The sequence below is a fragment of the Phlebotomus papatasi genome, chromosome 2 (assembly GCF_024763615.1).
Source record: "Phlebotomus papatasi isolate M1 chromosome 2, Ppap_2.1, whole genome shotgun sequence".
NCBI classification, from domain to species: domain Eukaryota; kingdom Metazoa; phylum Arthropoda; class Insecta; order Diptera; family Psychodidae; genus Phlebotomus; species Phlebotomus papatasi.
This window is the reverse complement of record NC_077223.1, coordinates 90,657,363-90,677,641: the sequence shown is the minus strand read 5'-3', so window position 1 is coordinate 90,677,641 and position 20,279 is coordinate 90,657,363. Positions and strand designations below refer to the sequence as shown.

Sequence of the window (20,279 nt, the reverse complement as noted above, 5' to 3'; positions counted from 1 at the left end):
TTAGATAGCTTACATACCCGAATCACGAGCTTAAGAGAGTTTTGAGAGAATATTTGAAATTCGTTTGCAATTCACTTTCCCGGATAGCAAATTGACAGAACGACAAAACAGATTCAACAAAATTAAAGGCACATGTGAGCAAATTTTATAGATTTCAGGCGGCTGGAACTAAACGGAGGGCTTTCAGATAGAATAAATACCAGATGAATACCAGATGGCGCTCAGATCAAGTGTAATTTTGAATTTGACAACACTTTTGGTATCACAAAATATACAAATGGCTTCCTTAAATTTGCGATAAAACCTTATTTTGTCATTTGGTTGAGAGCTTGGATTCAAATTTTGTGATTTTTGAAAATACATAACCTATAAAAAAATATACCCAATTCGTTTTAATTAACAGAAAAATATGAAATCCTCTGTTTGAGATTGAAATTTTACTTAAAAAATTATTATTCATGAGACACAAAGCTTTTCACTTAGCGTTTAAAAAGGAATTGCAACTTATTATTTTACCTTAATCTAAAATTTTTCATATTTATAAAGATCAACTACAATAATCAGGTTTTTAACTTCAGTAATTCTAACCAAAGAAAACTCAAAAACTTCTTTCTTTTGAATTGAATACAGAAAAATCGTAAAAAATGCAACCAGAAATTTCTGTTTTTTTTTTTAATTTTAGGTTAGAATTCTTAAGATTTAATAAAACAGAATAATATTGGTTAATATTTTGGAATTTATGTAAATGATAGAGTATTATTCGGGATATTTCATATGACATTTGAGTTTTATCATAGAAATTATTCTTCCCAGATCAAGATTTTTTAGGTTAGAATTAGCATAACCTCACATTACACTATAAGTGGTCTTTCCAGTAAAAAAAAGGTAAGTGGATTTGGGTTATTATTGAGGATTTCAGTTCAAAAGTAAGATTGATTAAAATTTCGTAAAATACTTTTTGCGGTGTACAAAAATTTTTAGTGATTTACCTCACCTTGTGCCTCATTTGCAAATTTACCTTTCTCCATTATCAGCATCTTTATCATTTGTACTAATTGCTGCTGTATTTCTTCTTTCATGCACTCCAATGTCGCGCCTGCAAAATGCTGCGTGATTGAGCAGAATAGTGACGATGATGTGTCCCAGTTTGACACCAAATTCACCAGACAGATACCGATAGATTCACCAGACGATGCCACACTCAGCGAAAGTGTTAATTTAATTTTCCAAGTGAGTGGTATGACGGATGCTTCGGGCATCTGTGTTGCTCTTTTCTTTTAAAGGTTGAAAGAGATGCAGTGCACGAAAAAAAGCAGAACTGCTTGATATGAATATTAATGGAGGGCGAAAAGAGAGGATCTTTCGTTTTAATTTATTTTCTGTGTGTCTTTTTTTTCATTTTGGGTTTCTTTGGGAAAATATCTTGCTAATTGTGCTGATTTACGGTTAATTTTGAAAGAAGAGGAACTTCTTTTTTTAACAGCTCAAAAATGCGGAATTTCTTTGAATATGCAGTGATGTTAAATTACGTTTTTTGAAGCAGGTTATTGAGTGAATTTTGAAGGTTAGAATCTTCAAAAAGCCAAAGAGTTCTTCAAAAAAGCGATTGATAACTTTGGCAGTTTTAGGATTTTCGAATATTTTTGTTTGTTTCCTAAATTGAGAAAACGGAACAATTAAGACAGAAGATATGAATAATTTGCAATTTTGAGGTTATGTTGACCTTAAGATCGCTGAATTTTTTTACGGAGAATTCAAATTCTATAAGAACTTTTGTGCTTTTGCCATAATTCGTTAAAAAAAGCATCTTCATTAGAAATAAACCTAATTCAAACAAAAAAAAAGAGTTACGCGTTTGAGGTTATGTTTTATTAAATTTTTAGGAACTTTACTGTCATTGTCGTTTCCATCAATGTTCTATATTCCCTTTAAAAGTTTCACAAAACTGAGGCTTTTTTATAAACTTTCTTCTGTTACTTCAGAGTGATAATGACCTATACTTGAAATTTTGAGGTTATGTACAATACAATTTACAGGTTTTAACATCTGTAATGATACCCTTGTAAGATTTGCACATTTTTCAAATTTTAATTGAAGAAATATTTAGTTTCATATCATATTGGAGTATACATGTAATAAGTAGTAATAACCAAAGATGTTCATGATTATTAACTTTGAGGTTATGTCAAGGATTATCTACATATTTCAGTTCCTAAATTACTATGAGAATTTCTGAAGTTCATCGAATTAAAATCTAATAAATCTGTTCGAAAGGTAACCTTAAATCTCAAGAATTTAAAACTTTGGGGTTATGTGTACAATCTTCAAGTGCTTTAAACTCCGGAAAAATTTCGAAAAATTTCTCGTGTTTACCGAATTGAAGAGAATAATCTAAACTAGAATTCAGATAAAACAAATACTCCTGTTCAAGGGTAGCCTTAGAAGTTCAGAAATTCGAAACTTTGAGGTTATGTGTAAGATCTTCAAATGCTCTTTGAAATCCTGAAACACAATTTTCATAAGTTCATCAAATAGTAGAGTTTATCTAAACTGAAATTATGAAATCTGAAATTAAGATGAATCTAATCAATCTATTCGAAAAGTAATCTATAAAGCTCAAGGATGTGAAACATCTAGGTTATGTTCAGCATCTTCCAGTGCTTCTGAGTTCTGAAAAACTACTCGAAAATTACCCGAGTTTAGACAATTCAAAAATACGTCTAAATTGGAATTCAGGTGAATCTTAAAGGCCTATTCAAGGATAATCTAAAAACTTCAAAGATTTGAAACTTTGAGGTTATGGCCAGGATTTTCTAGTGTTTCTGAGTCATGAAGAACTACTCAAAAATTTCTCCCGTTCACTGAATAGAGTCTTTTAAGCTAAAATTAAGAGGAATGTAATAAATTCAAAAAATAACCTAAAAAACTTAGAGGCTTAAATTTTTTAGGTTATGTTTAGGATTTTCCTAGTGCTTCAGAGTCCTCAAATACCACGATGTGAATTTCTTAAATTCATCGAACTTTTGAGTATAATCTAAAGTAAAATTAATAATAGATCTATTCGAAAGATAACCTTAAAAAAATTAAAATTTGATACTTTGAGGTTATGTGTAAGATCTTGTTTTAAATTCCTGAAATATTACTCGGAAAATTTTCAGAGTTCACCAAATAGAATAGTTATCTAAATTGAAATTGAGGCGAATGTAAAAAAAATCAATGATAACCTAGAAAGCTTCCAGATTCGAGACTTTAAGGTTATGTTCAGATTTTTTTAGTGTTTCTGAGTCATGAAGAACTACTCAAGAATTTCTTGCGTTCAATGAGTAGTTTTCCAAGCCAAAATTAAGTGGAGTACAATAAATTCACAGATAACCCAAAAAACTTAAAGATATGAATCTTTGGAGTTATGTTCAGGATTTTCTAGTGATTTCATTTAAACTCCTAAAATACTATTCGAACAAATTCTTGAGTTTATCGAACTCAAGAGTATCTCTAAGTTAAAATTAAGATGAATCTAATAAATCTTTTTAAAGATAACCTAAAAAACTTAAAAATGTGAAACTTTGAGGTTATGTTCAGGATTTTCTAGTGAGTTTAACTCCTGCAAAACTACTCGAAAGGAGTTTTTTATGCTGAAATTGAGATAAATGTAAATAAATTCAAAGTTAACCTAAAAAGCTTAAAGATGTGAAATTTTGAGGTTATGTTTTAGCCGTTATCGCTGTTTATGTAATTTACCATCACTGCAAGTCTTTTTTAAATATTCTCATTTGTAAATATTTTCGTGTGTGCTAATTGATTGTGTCTCTTTAGGGTTTTACATATGTGGCTCCGTCGGTTCTTGAGGAAATGGCCCGACCACGAATATCACAGTCCCGTTCACCGCGAAGAGCCCGCTACGCACGCAATATTCGCCATGAGGAAGTCATGCGAGTACCTTTTGTGCAACGAAATAATACAACACACATGAATAATTCCAAAGACTCCAATCATCATCCAGATGGACAGGGTCCATTTCCGCCCCGGCCATCGCCACAAGATGAGGTAATGGACGATCCGGGACATCCATTCGTATAGTAAGTTGAATATTTTCTTCCATTTTTTGTCTCTCTCAGGAATTTTTTAAGTGCATCCCCCTTCTCAAAAGAAAAAAAAAAACAATCTCAAAAAGACATTTTTGTGAGATTTTTCTTTCTCTGTAATGATGATGTCCTCTTATCTGTTTATTTTATTTTTTTTTATTTAGAGATTCTGCTTACTGTTTTTGTCCTCTAATCTAATCTTTTTCTCTGTCTCTCTCTCACACAAATGCTTATCATTTTTTGCGCTCTCTAGAGATCTTCCTTTTTGTGTTTGTTCTTGAAGGATCATCTTGCGATTATCTCAAGCTTGGGGGACACTCTCTTGGAAATTCACGCATTCAATTAACCTTTTGTTGTTGTTTTTAGTAATATTCCGTCATTGCTTGCATTTTCTGGCTTTATCGTATTTTATTGTATTTGTATCATGGGAACACTTCCAAATGATTTTTTTAAATGAAATATAAGAGAGATTTTAGAATATTTACCTTGATATTAAAAATGAAAATCTATTAAAAAAAAAACAATCGAAAATTTGGCAATGACATAAAATTGTGAAATTAAATAGAATCGATGGTTTCAGGCATCGCACATATTCTACCTTCGAACATTTCATATTTCCTCATTACTTTCTAATTAAGCTACCCTAATTTTTTCCGGGAAATGTGTTACAGAAATTGTGAGGTTAGATTCACTAAAGAAACATGGGAAAAATAAGAATTGTTCGAAGCCAGAGTATCTGCAAAGCCTGAAGACCTTTTGCTGTTACTTTATTATTTCTTGTTTATCTTCAAACTTCAGAGAAGCCTAGCAAACAATTTTATCACAAGAGAATGTGAGGTTAAGTTGTACATAACCTAAAAAAATACATTTAAGAATATTTAGCATTGAATATTGAGAATAGAAATTTCATATTGAGATGGAATAGTATTATTTTCTCCGTTGTTTTTATTACTTTCTAAAAATGTAATCGTTAATTTTATAAAATAATTGCATTATAACCTCAAAATCTCTACCAATTGTAACCTTAAAAAGAACAGATTTTTTGAGCGCATAAAAAAATGCGTTTTTTATCATTATAATTAGGAGTTGCATTATAAAATGCAATTTTTGAATTCTAATTGTCAGTATCCGGACGCGTAGTCAAACGGAATTAGTAGTATAACCTATTTTGGTTTTTGAGGTTATGTTTAATAAAACTACGAATTCTGAAATCAGGAATAAAATTAAAATAAAATAAAATAATATTCAAAACACAGTTGATTTGCACGGAAAAAAATAAGAAAGTGCTTTAGTTTACCTCAGTAACAACTTTCTCGAATTTGACACCGAAAAATATTTTGTGAGGTTAGAATTCGCAATCGTAAAGTTTCATAATATTGAGTTTTATTATATTTTTGAGGCATGAAGTATTCAGAATATTCTTATTTGTGTCTTAAATGGGTAAAATGATATTGAACATTTGTTGTCAGATAAAGAATTCAGAAGATCTATCACCTCAGATCGGGAGGTTAAGTTGTAAAGTGAGGTTATGTTATGATGTAGTTTTGAGATTTTTCGGTGGTTATTGGCTAAATATTAATAATATCTCGTTCTGAAAGTCAAATGGAATTAGTAATACTAAAACCTATACCCATTTTTGAGGTTATACTTGATAAAACTTGAAATTTTAATGTTAATATCTTCAGATCCGGAATTTAAGCTATAGATTGAGGTTATGTTAAGAAGTACCATTCAGATTTTTCAGTCATTTTTTACAAAAAATCTAGCAGATTTTATTGTGCATTTTTGCGCTAAAAATATCATGGAAACTGAAATTTATGAATGCTTGATTTTTTAAGGTTGTGAAGGAATTTTCAGGGTTAAAATGTTGTCCTGAAGAAAATTCTATAATTAAAAAAAATTCAGGAATTAGTAAAATTCGAGAGCAGGACAACATAAAAGCTCAGTAAAAAGCATCGAATGATCATAACAAGGAGGTCTATGGAACTTTTAATAACTCCCCTACGGGGAATTCTTCTACTGGGGCCCTAAGATAACCAAATTATCCACTCCTAAAGGCCTAGGGTAAATGTCCTAATTCAAAACCATTTCCAGACGCTTTAACTTTGACAGAAGATTCAACACACTAAGTTCAATTTTTTCTGAAGAGAATTACATAAATTTGCTCCTTGACTCTTCTAGAATGTTACTGTTTAGTGAAAATTATTTAGATATAATTTGAAAACTTCTTAAATACAAGAAAAATACGCGACTGTAAAATGCTTCTATTGGAAACAAATTAATCCAAATGGAGACAAGGGAAAGTTTCTAATTGGAGACAAACAGTGTAAGTGAAACCGCGACAAAAGGCTTCCAAAACCTTGTTGAGTTGCTCTTGAGTGCACAATTTGTTCTTATTCCTGGTCTTTTCTCCTTTCCTATCTAAAAAAAATAAGAAAATCTCTCAAAAAAAAAATATTTCCGGTGTTTTCTATTGAAGCATTTGCAGATGCTTAAGAAAAAACCCTTTTTGTTTACAAAATAGCTAATTATTTCATTTGAAAACTTCACGTACCGTTCACAATAAAGAGTAGAACTTAATTTAACTAAAATTAGTCAGAAATATGACATAAATATTAAACAAAACGAATAAACAACAGTCACCTCATTGTGTTTTTTATTGAAAAACATGGACGATAGATGAAAAAATCGATGGTGAAAAGGTAACACTTTTAATTTTTCTGAGAAATTAACAAATTAAAATTTGTGAATATGAATGGATTTTCGCTTTATTTGGAACAAAATTAACCAAATAATGAAACTGTGGTATAGAATATATATAAATATAATAATTTAGTACTGTATTTATCATGAAAACAATTACGTTTCCATTTGGAGTAGCGAAAAATTTCCATTTGGAGCAGGTTTTGAATTAGCTTAATTTACCCTAGAACATGAAACTTTATGCTCCCGTTTGGTTGAACGAACCAAGACTGAGTTCCCTGTCCGAGAATATACTCGTTGCAGTTCCATTCTGGCGACTACTACTAAAATATAACCTATAAATGGGAAATATACACGACTTCTGCTCCAGTTTGGATCACTTTTTTATGATCAGTTTGGCCAATCACTTTTTTATGACTTCATTTTTTGACTTCAGTCTTTCTAAATTGAAAACTTTCCAAAAATATATAAAAAAAAAGTTTACTGTGTCTGAAAATGACAAATTACTCATTAAATAGTTTTATTCTCCTATGTTCTTTAGAAGTTAGTATAGAATTTCAGGTTATGTTAAGTATAACCCCAAAAAAATCTAAAGAACTCTTCCTTTGAAAATAACCTTAAAATTTTACAAATAATCCATCCTATAACTGTGCTTTTATGCAATTTCTTTTGATTTTTTATCTTGAAAAAATATATTTGAGGTTAAGATTTATCAAATGTTTTAGGTGAGAATTGGCATTAAAATCATTTGTAATTCTAGTTTTAATGATTAGAATTTGTTGACTTTCTCCGATTTCTCACCAAAGAAAACAGAACCAACCGGTTGTATTTAACTTCTCATTATAGCTGCAGAATCCAATTTAGGTTTTGAAAATTTTGATAAAATTTTTTTCTAGGTTAAGTCAGATATAACCTTAGATTTCTGCATATTATTTTTACTAAACAGGAGATTTTGGCCAAAATTCCTGACCTGGCTTTGGTCAGGTCGATAAACTTAAGGAGTATGCTTAAAAAAAACTAATTTTTAGGTTCAGTCAGTGGTATTACAAACATAACCTAATTATTTAAGTGAATCCATTTTCTCTGTATTTTCATTATAATATCTAACTAAATATTTCTGCTTGTGAAACCCAGAAACCAACAAAGGAAACAGAACCAATCGGTTGTATTTATCTCTCAGAATGTTCATAAAAACGATTTTATGCTTTGAAAGTTTTTATCCAATCTGGTTTTTCGAGGTTATGTCAAATAAAATCACAAATTTCATTAAAATATTTTTACTAAAGAAAAGATTCTGACTGAAAACCTTCTTCAGGCCGATAAACTCAGGGACTTTGCTTAATAAAAAGTTAATTTCTTGATTCAATGCCATTTCGAACATAACCTCACTTTTTTAAATGAGTGCCTTTGACTTTCTATGAAGTTCGATTACAATTTCAAACAAAGCAAACCAATCTGTTGTTTTTTATCTCCCAGAATAGTCATAAAATTGGATTGAGGCTTCGAAACTTTGGCTGAAATATATTTTTTCGAGGTTATGTCAAATATAACCACTAATTTCAGTAAAATAGTTTTACTAAACAAGAGATTCTGGATAAAAACCTTCTTCAGGTTAATAAACTCAGTGAGTTTGCTTGACAAAAAATAATTTTATTGGTTCAATGCCATTTCGGGCATAACCTCACTTTTTAAATGGGTGCCTTTGACTTTCTATGAAGTTCGATTACAATTTCTAACGCAAAATTTCTTCTGGTATAATCCAGAAATGAACAAACAAAGCAGAACCGATCTTTTGTCTTTTATCTCCCAGAATAGTCATAAATCGAATTGAGGCTTTGAAACTTTGGCTAAAATATATTTTTTCGAGGTTATGTCAATTATAACCACTAATTTCAGTAAAATATTTGTACTAAACAAGAGATTCTGGATGAAAACCCTCTTCAGGTCAATAAACTCAGTGAGTTTTCTTAACAAAAAATAATTTGCTTGGTTCAATGCTATTTCGGGCATAACCTCACTTTTCAAATGTGTGCCGTTGACTTTCTATGAAAGTCCCTTACAATTTCTAACGCAAAATTTCTTATGGTAAAATATAAATGTTAACAAAAAATATAACCAATTTGTTATATTAGTTATCAAATCCGGTTTTTCGAGGTTATGTCGAATATAACCACCAATTTCTGCATATTATTTTTATAAAACAAGAGATTTTGGTCAAAAATCTGCTTCAGGTTGATAAACTTTGGTGAGTTGATTAATCATTTTCTACTTTCTATGATATTTCTATCATAACCTCACTTTTTTAAGTGAACCCTCATTGATTTTCTATGAAATTCCATTAGAATTTATAATGCTATTTTTTTCTTTTAAGTTTTTTATTATTTTCTCTAAATGTGTAAAACAATTTTTCTTATATAAAATTGGAACTTGGAACTATAAAAATGATGATCTGTCAAAAAAATAACAAATGTCAAACGCTTGCGAATTTCCAAGAGAAGAGCTTAAAAAGTTTGAGATTGGTTAATTTAAGTGTGCATCCGAAAGAACTAACCTAACTTACAAAATAATTTTATAAATTGCTGCTTTAACTGTGTGTTGCACAAATGAAAATTCTTTGAGAAATGCGTCAAAATTTGAGAAAATTCACAACAAAACTGTATCGAATGGATGGATTTCCTGGTGAATCAAAATATTTATTAATAAATTTTCTCTACAACAAACGGAAGAAAGACAACCGTCCCTTTTTTTTCTCTCTCTCTTTTATAGGTAATTGTTGTTAGAGCAAATGGTCCACCAACAAATGGATTTTTTCCTAAATAATATTTAGTGAAAATTAGGAAAAAAAAACAAATTAAGACACGGTGTTTGTGTGCAAATTATTTTGTTGCATTGTCAGGAAAAATTTGCATGCTTCCATTTATCAGTAGAAACGTAAAGATCTTGAGAAACTAATGAAAGTTTTATAGGCTTCTTTAGTTTAAAAAAAAAAAAAGATAATTCTTGTGATTTTTCCCTCATTGCTGTGTCCACTGAAATATTTAGAAACCAAATAGTGTTTAAAAAAAAAAGTTTTTTTAGGTAGAAAAAGAAGAAATTTTAGATAAAATTTACATGAATAATTTAGAGTGAAAGTGGAGCAAATTTTTGGCAATTGTGAATGTTCTGGGCTTTGGAAAGTGCAAATATTTTGGAGGAGAAATAACATTTTTTGACATTCAATGCCACAATTTTATTAGATAAATTTTATTATTGCAATTTTCTATGTAACTTTTTGTGTTATTGCCAAAATTCTCTGAGAAAAAAAATAGGATTATTAATTTTCAAGCCGAATTCTCTTATTTATTGAATAAGGTTATGTTTCGAAAATGTAAGGTTATGTTGGACTTAACCCTAAAAGGCTGAAACCTGAAATTGAAAGGTAGCAGAAGTGCTCTGAATTCGTTTTGAAATGCTCTTAAATCCCAGTTGTTACTGGATTTTTTTTCAAATTTTAGATTTGTTTTTGTGTTTCTGAAGTATTTTTTAAACAAATTTTAAATCTTCATAATAATTGTAAATTCAGAAAATTTGTGAGGTTAAATCTGGTTACTAAAGTTTCTGTTAGTGTTATTAAAAATTTCCGACAAAAAATTATTTTAACTTCACGTTTTGGCAAAAGAAAAAGAATACTAAAAGTAGCGAGAAAACATTACCTCAATTTATTTCTACGGTTGGAAATTATTGAATTGAAAATTTTATAAAAAAAGAAGAGTTTTAGAGAAGCATGAAATAAATCGCAATTAGAGATTCAAAAGGTCTGACTCTATTTTCCGTAGATTCTTTTCCAGATTATTGTTTGAGGTTATTTTTCAAAAAAAAAACAAAAGGTATTAAAAAACTCAACCGAAATATTTTGATAATAATTTTAAGATTTTATGAATCAATTTTTCATTTGTCGTGTCGTGCGTAATTTTTTATACAATCGCATAAGAAAAATTTTAACCTTAAAGTTTTTTTATAGTTTAACTTCATTTCTTATGTTTTTTGAATGTCAGGCGAATTTTGAAATCCAAATAAAATGTTCAAAATGAAATATTAAGAGTCAGCAAGGTCGTTGTACATTAGAAAGACACCCAAAGTTTTTCTGTGATGTAAAGAATTCCAACCTCAAATATTTTACTTGAGTATTAACTGAGTTTTTATTTGAGGTTACTTGACAGGTTTGTAAGGAATGCTATTCAGTATTTTAATGTAGAAATTTGTTAGTGCTCAATTCTGAGCGAATCTTCAAAATATGACAGTAGTAGACGCCGTGGATATTAAAAAATAAATAAATTTCAAAGCAACATCGAAGTTATTCTAACCTTATTTTTTGAGGTTAGAACATTTTAAGTTTAAGATATTCACGACCATAAAGCGAATAACACAGATAACCTTAATCTTCCAAGGCTATAATTTTTAAAATCTTGACATTTAGTTAATTTTAGTTTCAAAAACTTAAAGAATTCTAAGCGGAAACGAACTAATTGAATCTCAAAGGACATATTTCACTTACTACTATCATAACCTCAAACTTTTAAGGTTATGATTGTCAAAACTTTGTTACTTAGTGAATTCCAGTTCGAGAAACTTAACAAATTCTAAGCGGAAATGAACTATATGAGTCTCAAAAGGCCAAACGATTCTTTTACTAATACCGTAAGATAACCTCAAACTTTCAAAGTTAGAATTTTTAATACTGTTGAACTTTGTGAATTCTAGTCTGAGAAACTTAACAAATTCTAAGCCAAAATGATGTATTTGAGTCTCAATGGGTTTAATTGTCTTACAAAGATCAAACATAACCTCAAACTTTTAAGGTTAGAATATTAAAAAATCGAAACTTAGTGAAGTTTTATTTCAGAGCTTTTGAATTTAGCTAATTCTAAGTCAGAACGAAGTATTTGAGTCTCAAACCGCATATTTCTATTACTAAGACCGGAAGGTAACCTCAAACTTTTAAGGTTATAATTCTCAAAACTTTGAAACTGTGAATTCTAGCTTCAAAACCTTAACAAATTCAAACCGAAGCGGATTATTTGAGTCTGAATGCAGCTCATTCTCTTGTTTGATGAAGAAAAGCTTTCAAATACGAGGTTGTGATTGCCATAATCTGGAAAGCTTGTTGCAAACGTTCTGAAATTTTCAAATTTTATTACTGGTTTGACCATCAAAAACGTTGAATAAAACGATAAACTCTTTTATTTTATCATTATGATTAGAATTTACATTATAAAATGCAATTTTTGAATTCTAATTTTCAGTATCCGGACGCGTAATCAAACGGAATTAGTAGTATAACCTATTTTGGTTTTTGAGGTTATGTTTAATAAAATTAAGGATTCTGAAATCAGGAATAAAATTAAAATAAAATAAAATAATATTTAAAACACAGTTGATTTGCACGGAAAAAAAATAAGAAAGTGATTTAGTTTACCTCAGTAACAGCTTTCTCAAATTTAATACTGAAAAATATTTTGTGAGGTTAGAATTCGCATTCGTAAAGTTTCATAATTTTGAGTTTTATTTAATTTTTGAGGCATGGAATATTGAAAATCTTCTTATTTGTGTCTTAAATGAGTAAAATAATATTAAACATTTGTTGTCAGATAAGGAATTCAGAAGATCTCCCAGCTCAGATCGGGAGGTTAAGTTGTAAAGTGGGGTTATGTTATGATGTAGTTTTGAGATTTTTCGGTGGTTATTGGCTAAATATTAATAATATCTCGTTCTGAAAGTCAAATCGAATTAGTAATACTATAACATATATATCGGTTTTTGAGGTTATATTTAATGAAACTTGAAATTTTAATATTCATATCCTCTGATCGGGAGTTTAAGTTACAGATTGAGGTTATGTTAAGAGGTAGCATTCAGATTTTTCAGAGGTGTTGGCTAAATATTTATAATATCTCGTTCTGACACAGAGTTCTCAAAGTCAAATGAAATTAATAATGCTATAATCTATTCCGGTTTTTGAGGTTATGTTTCATAAAACTTGAAATTTTAGTATTAATCCTAGGATTAGTAAGATAACGTGGTCCAAATATTAAGGTTTTCTTCAAAAATATCAGTGTGCTTTGTGAGGAAGTGGGGCACTTTTGAAATAGGGCTATTTGCTCCTAATTTTAAACGGGCCTAGACCTTACAATGATCTAATTAAACTACACAAATCAATAATGAAGCTAAATTACGTCATAAGGCTCTGTTCCATTTAAAAATAAGAGAAAAAAGCCCACTTTCAAAGGTGCCCTAATCCCGATATTTTGAGGTTAGGTTCAACTTAACCTCACATTTCAACATAACCAATTTTGGTAAATTGAAGAGAGTTTCGGCATTTTATTTAAAGGAATATATTTTATTCAAAGAAAATTAATTTAATTGTTTTTCGCTGTGCGAGAGTTTAAGAAAAAAAAAGACAACGACAGGGAAGATTTTTTAAAAAATAAAATAGTTTTTTTTAGATAGTGAAATATATAAAATTGAAAATAGAATTGTTCCGTATTTTCTGGAATGACTTATAGAGTGTTTTTTTTTTTAGTGTAAGTAAAAGATATATATTTTTATTATAGTGAATTTCAATTATAAAAATAATGGCTGTTATTACTCAGATTAGAAATAATATAAATTAGTGAATGTTGTAGAATAGCAAATTGAACCAGACAGCTTTAAATAATTCTTTTTGTTTTTATTTTTTCAATTTTTAGGAGAATATTTATTGGTAGAGAAAAATATTTGTTTGTTTTTTTTTATTAGCAAAATACTTTTCACTACAAATTACTAAATATTCTTTCTAGTCTCTCTTATTTTCACAAGAAAAAAATTTAAAGAAATGCGTAGTAAAGCATATTTTAAAATAAAATAAAATTTAGAAGTAAAATAAAGAAATATTGAGAATGTTGCATGACAAAATATTGCAGAAAACAAGAGCTTTTTTATAATAACTGTGTGGCTATTTTAGAATGTATTAATAACTTTATTCTCTCTTGAAATCGAAAGCTTTCTTTCCAATTTAGTTACCTGTTTTATTTCCTAAATAATTAATTATCACCTTATCTTTCGGGAGAGAGAGATCCATATTTTTAGCTTTGAAAACATTTTGTATGAATGCTCATTTCTTGTTTGCTTCCTTCATTTTTTGCTAAATAATGTGTTTTGTTTGGCTGAATAAATAATTCAAAATGCAAAAATGCCTCTGGATTGCTTTTAAGAAAATTTCAATAATTAAACGATTTAAAAAAAAAACCAAATAAAAGGAAAGAAAAATATCGAGAATCTCTTAAGAAAAATTGCCTATTTTTCAATTTTCAATCAGTATTATTACTATTTTTTGTTATTTTAATGATATTTTCTCTTCTTACAGACCTAAAATGGAGCATAAAGTTAATTTAGTAAATTTAGACAATTTATAAAGTGAAGAAAAAAAAGATATATTTACCAGAAAACTAAATACTAAGTTAATTTTGAAAAAGAAACAAGAAATAGAACTGAAAGTAATTTATAAACAAGACAGAATATCCCCTATTTTTCATTTAGCCACTTTTAATTAAATCAATGAATAAGAAAAAAAATAAAATCGAAGAAAAATAGGTTAAAAAAAAGATATATCCCTTTAAAAAAACAAAAAAAAAAACAAAACAGAAAATACCTCTTTCTTTGCAAAAAAAAAAGAAATTGCGAGAGAAAAAAATTCTAATTGGCCACAAAAATAGGGTTTTTTAAGAGAATTTTTCTTTTCTGTCTGATTTTTTCAAAAGGGTCTATATTTTGCAAAATAGTAAGAATTTTTTCTTAATAGTGTTTAGGTAATGAAGAAATGCATAATCTTTTTGTACTAAAAAAAAACAAATTCAAAACGTGAAAGTGAAAAACATAAGAACTTATTTACAATTTATTTAGTAAATGAATAATTTTTATTATACTCCTTTTTATTTTTAGAAAGAAAAAAAAATAAGAATATTTAGGAATTAAAGTGAAGGAAAAATTCTGCAATCGAAGCTTCTGCAAAAAAAAATCCTACTAAAAATTATATATTGCTGAAAATCATAATTAAAAAAAAATTGAAATGATTAACATTGTGAATGAACGATAATTTGTTGTAGTCATTTATAACACTTTAGGCAGCAAGATATTTAAAAAGAAAAAAAAAAGAAATGGCGATAATTTACTTTATGCGATTTTCGTATTTGCGGGAATAATAAGCCCCGCCCACAATTTTGCGCTGGTCCGTCCTTGAAGGGTATGATACAAAAATTGTTCAACATGAAGCTTGGGATCGTATGAAACATGAACAGTTTCCCCTACATTACGTTAAAGCCCAGGTTTCTTTAGAAATATACGAAAAAAAATCGTGTAAAAATCGGGATTCCGCCCATAAAAATAAGCCACGCCCCTTTCAGAACTCGTGATAGTAAAGATACTTAACCCTCGATGGGCAAGAGGCCTTGGAATAATAGCTAAGAATCTTGGGGCAGGTCCCCATGAGCTCCATTGGCCGCATATCACTCCCCATACTTCCACAAACTGGTTCTGAAATTCTTCTTCTTTCCCCTTAACAAGGCTAAGCATATCCTACATCTAGCCTAGTCTAATATTGCCCAGGAATGCAATACACTCCGTCCCGGCATTATGCACTTCGGGATTATGCACCTGACGAGATTATGCACATACAATTATGCAAGTTTGCCTACTTTTGTGAGTCAATTTATGACAACGATTTTGAAATACGCCTGAATGTATACTATTTTGTGATACGGGAAATTTGAAGACACTATCCTTATTTTTCAGATTAAAACTTTTATTTCTTTTACTAAGGTAAAAATTTTTAAATATTCTAACAATTTATTGAAGAACTCTGACCAAAAAGTACTGTTTGTTGATGAATTTCTTCTAAACAGTTGAATGTCATTGTTATGACTACTTTTACTCCGCGCGAAATTCGTTCTACGGCCCATTCATTCAAAAGAAATCGCCTGCGGGTATGCAAATTTTCTCGATGCATAAAGCCATTTCGCGCGTTTTTTTCGGTCCCGAAAATGTGCATAATCCCAGGACTGAGTGTTAGTAGAAGTATCCATAACAATAACAGAATGAGGAATAATTTCGTGTCTATCTGCCGATCTCATGCCGATATGCCGATCGATTCATCTATAAAGATTGTCAGATGTCGTATATCCTTGCACAAAAGTTGTGAAGATCACGCAATTCTTTCACAAAAATCATAAGATCGCTCAATTCTTACTCAAAAATCCACAAATCGGTCAATTCTTGCACAAAAAAAATTAAATGTGCCAATTACGGTTTCCTCAAGCCGCAATCTGTCACTCTTTATTCAAAAATTAAGCAATCTGGTTGTAGTTTTCTTGACAAAAAATAAACATGATTTTAAAAATGTTCTCTGAAGAATTTATGCGATTCAGCGATCGTTGTGAACGAATGGAGAATCTTGCGATCTGACGATCTTTGCGTGAAAATCGAGTGATCTGGTGATCTTTGTGTAAAAAATCGTAATCTAGCGTGATCGGACGATTTTTGAGCAAGAATCGAGCGATCTGGTGACGTTTTGCAAGAATCTATGAAATCGGCGGTCTCTAAATGTTGAATCGAGCGATTTAGCGATCTTTGTGTAAGACTTGAGCAATCTGAAGATTCTTGTACAAGAATAGAGCAATCTGATTTTTTTTTCATAAATCTAGCGATCTTGACGATTCTTGTGCTAAAATCGAGCGATCCGCCAATTTTTGAAGAAACATCAAGCGATCTGACTATTTTTATCTAGCGATTTGACCATTTTTGTGCAAGAATCGAGAAATCTGACAACTTTTACGCAAGAATCGAGAGATCATGAAGACTTTTTGGTAACAAATCTATATGATCTGTTAGTCTTTGTTCACAAATCGACTGATCTTTGAGTAAAAATCGTGCGATTTGACGATTTTTGTGTAAGAATCTATGCTTATTGACAATTTTTGTACAGGCATCTTTGAGATATGACGATTTTTTTTTAGCAAGAATCGAATGATCTTCAAGATTTTTGTTCAATAATCATTGTGATCTGACGATCTTTGTTCACAAATCGACTGATCTTTAAGGAAAAATCGTGTGATTTGACGATTTTTGTGATAAAATTGTGCGGATTGACGATTTTTGTGTAAGAATCTATGCTTATTGACAATTTTTGTACAGGAATATTTGAGATATGACGATTTTTTTAGCAAGAATTGAGTGATCTTGAAGATTTTTATTCAATAGTCTATGCGATCTGACGATTTTTGTGCACAAATCCAGCGAACGGACGATTTTTGTTCAGGAATATACGTGACTTGACGATTTTTTTTGCAAAGATCATACGATTTGTCGATTTTTGAAAAAGAATCGAGCTTAGCTATCTGATGGCTTGTGCAAGAATCTATGAGATCTGACGATCTTCAAGAATGAATCGAGTGATCTGGCAATCTTTGTGCAAGACTCAAACGAATTAGCGATTTTTCTGGAAGAATCGAATGATCTTGACGGTTCTTGTGCTAAAATTTAGTGATCTGACGATTTTTGTGCAAAATCGAGCGAATTAGCGATGTTTCTGAAAGAATCGAACGATCTTGACGATGTTGATGTTTTTTGTGCTAAAATTGTGTGATCTGTCGATTATTGTTAAGTAAGAATCGAGCAATCTGATGACTTTTGTGAAAGATTCATCGTGTGTTATTGAAGACTTGTTCACGAATCTATGATCTATTGATCTTTGTTCACACATAGCGACTGATCTTTGTACAAGAATCGATCGATCTGACGACTTTTGTCCAAGAATCGAGTGATCCTGACCGTAGTGTCACATATAAGATTAATATTAATATTAAGAAAAGCCGGAGAGACTAATGCAAAATTTCAAATGGAATATCACGTGTGTTAGAAAGAGTACACTCTAGTGGAGTAATACGATGAGTAAGATATTACTGTTCGTATTGCTTTCTGAATCGTATTACGGGCAATTCGAGCAATTTTCCATGCGCGCCAACTGTGATTCGGTCAGTTTTCGAGCGAATTTATTGCTGCCAACTTTGTACGCAGAGGGGAAATGCGAGAAAGAGTCAAAATAAAACAATTGATATCTTTTTTTGACATTCTCGCAATTCAGAATGTATTAATCTTATATGTGACATAGTCATGACGATTTCTGTTCAGGAATCTACGTGGTTTTGCGATTTTTGTGGAACAATCGGCAGATGTGTCGATTTTTGAGTAAGAATTGAGCGATCTTATGTTTTTGGTGAATGAATCGCGTGATCTTCACAACTCTTGTGCAAGGATAAACGGCATCTGCCGATCTTTATAGATGAATCGATCGGCAGATCGGCATGAAATCGACAAATCGGCACATTTATCTACCCCTTGTATCCTCCAAATTGATTATGAGCTACATTGATTAATTCTTCCATCAAAGTATCCTTAATTAATCCTGCTTTTGGAGAAAAGCTGCTGGTAAGCTAAATTGAATCATCCTTTCAAAAAGGCGTGACTGAGAAAAATTTGTGGGCGGTCCATAAATCATATTTCCCCTGAAGTAAATATGTCAAAGTTCGCATGAAATGTAAATTCCCCCAAGAAAAAAAAACGCATAAAAATTAGGACAAAATAAAAAATAAATTGAGTGAAATGAAGCGAGGAAAATACATGAAAATTATTGCATTTTCGACTGACTTAATGGAAGATAAAATCCAAACTTTCTGTTTTCTTATTTTAAATCTGCAACGTTAAAGACTTGTTGATATTAATTTTTTTTTCCAAATCTGTTTGAGAAACGGAATTTTTGTTACCATTTGTTTACAATCTCCACCCTTTTTTTTTAATAGAGTTTTGTTTTTGCCTTCAACACAATTAGAAAAACTTAGGCGATTCGCACGGATGTTTTTTTAAGAGTGGGAATAAATATTTCGAATAAGTAAATGTTAGATTCGTTCCTAAAAAGTGTCTCGGCTATCGATTAGTTTCGATGTTGGGGAGTTTTGGATTTCGAAAAGGAGATTTCGATTCGAAATAACTCGCTTTAAATGATCTCTGTGCGAAGCCCATTAGTCGAATGAATTTTAATTTATTGCAATGGCTTTATAACAATTTTTTTTTAAATCCTCTGTACAGAAAACACAATGTAGATAGCAATTTTTGAAGTGAATTAAGTAAATGAAAAGGAAAACAAATAGGACGAATGGAAATAACTAAAAATAGATAAATGGAAAATATATTTAATTTCAAAAATAAATCCAAAGTTAAACAGATTTTATTAAATTTTTTTAGCCAATTTTTACAGTTTATGGGCAACAGAATAATTCTTTATGTGTTGTAAACATCATTTTGAACTGAATGAGAAAAAAAAGAATGTTTACAAAACAAAGGGAATTGTACGCTGTCTATTAGAAAACAGGATAGCTCCTCATAGTTTTTATTACTTGGAATTGCAACTAAAACCTCAATGCAATTGACTTTTTCCATATTTTACCTTCTGAGTGTTCATTCGTGAGGAGTTTTGATCAATAAATCAACAAAAAAAAATGACGAAAAAATTCCTTAATAACTGCACCAATAATCTCAATATTGATTGTTGGGAAATATTTTGTAAAAAAAAAAAGAAATCACCGACGAATTAAAACGGAATAGGAGAAAAAATAGTGAAAAAAGAACCGTCTGAATTGTAGAAAAAAAAAAAAACAAAAAATGACACCGTGAAAACTGCCACAAGTGTTCAAAAATGACTAATTTTTAAAAGAAAAAAATGATGATCTTTTGTAGATGCTAAAGTGAAAATGCGAAAAATTGGGTATAAATGCGTTGGTATTGAGAGAAGTGTGAGGAGAAAATTGGCAAAAATCAAGTGATTTTGGAAAAAATACGAGAAAAAATCTTTTTGTAGTTAAGAAAATAATTGAATTTATTTGATAAACAAATAATTAAAAAAGGAAACATTTTTACTTACGATATAGGAACCAAACATATTGATGAAAAAAATTTAATTAAGCTAAAAAAGGAGAATCACTAATTGTAAAAAAAATTGGCTGAGAATGGCGAATTGAAAGCTCTTCTAATATTTTTTTTTTGATTTAAAACAATTCGGACATTTCTCGAAGTTGAAGCTCACGAGAATGTTGATTATGGCAAGAGAAATGGCGTATACACATAAAGGGCTTTCTTTTAAAAAATTGTATAAGATTCCCTGATGGAGGAATTGTGAAAAGATAAGAAGAGAAAAAATAATAAATTTTGAAGAAAGCCTCTAAAATTGCATTTTTAATTTATTCTTCCGAATCGTATTTCTTCGAGGTAAGTACGATTTGCAACCTATATAAAAAACATCTGAGTGTCTATTCTGAAGTGTATACCCGGGTAAAACATTACGTACTTATTAAGTACTTAGTAAGTTCTTAGATCAAGTACTTAATTTTAAGGAGTTCTAGAACGTCTAACTACTTAAAAAAATATATGAAA

General features: G+C 30.0%; 1 protein-coding gene across 3 annotated transcripts in view; it reads left to right on the top strand.

Annotated features, from left to right (window-relative positions):
• The window catches only part of LOC129802370 (ribosomal protein S6 kinase beta-1), a 77,480-nt gene extending 57,407 nt beyond the window's left edge, over positions 1 to 20,073 (top strand). Inside the window, exons 9-11 of one of the 3 annotated variants that reach the window (XM_055848128.1) lie at positions 1,123 to 1,230; positions 3,814 to 4,076; positions 14,167 to 20,073. In XM_055848128.1, coding sequence (XP_055704103.1) covers positions 1,123 to 1,230; positions 3,814 to 4,076; position 14,167 — 372 coding nt within the window. In that variant the 3' untranslated portion in view covers positions 14,168 to 20,073. Of the gene's footprint in view, positions 1 to 1,122; positions 1,231 to 3,813; positions 4,077 to 9,551; positions 13,269 to 14,166 lie in introns of those variants that run through there. The other 2 variants (XM_055848129.1, XM_055848127.1) reach the window with 2 other exon arrangements.
• Positions 20,074 to 20,279: the final 206 nt, after the last annotated feature.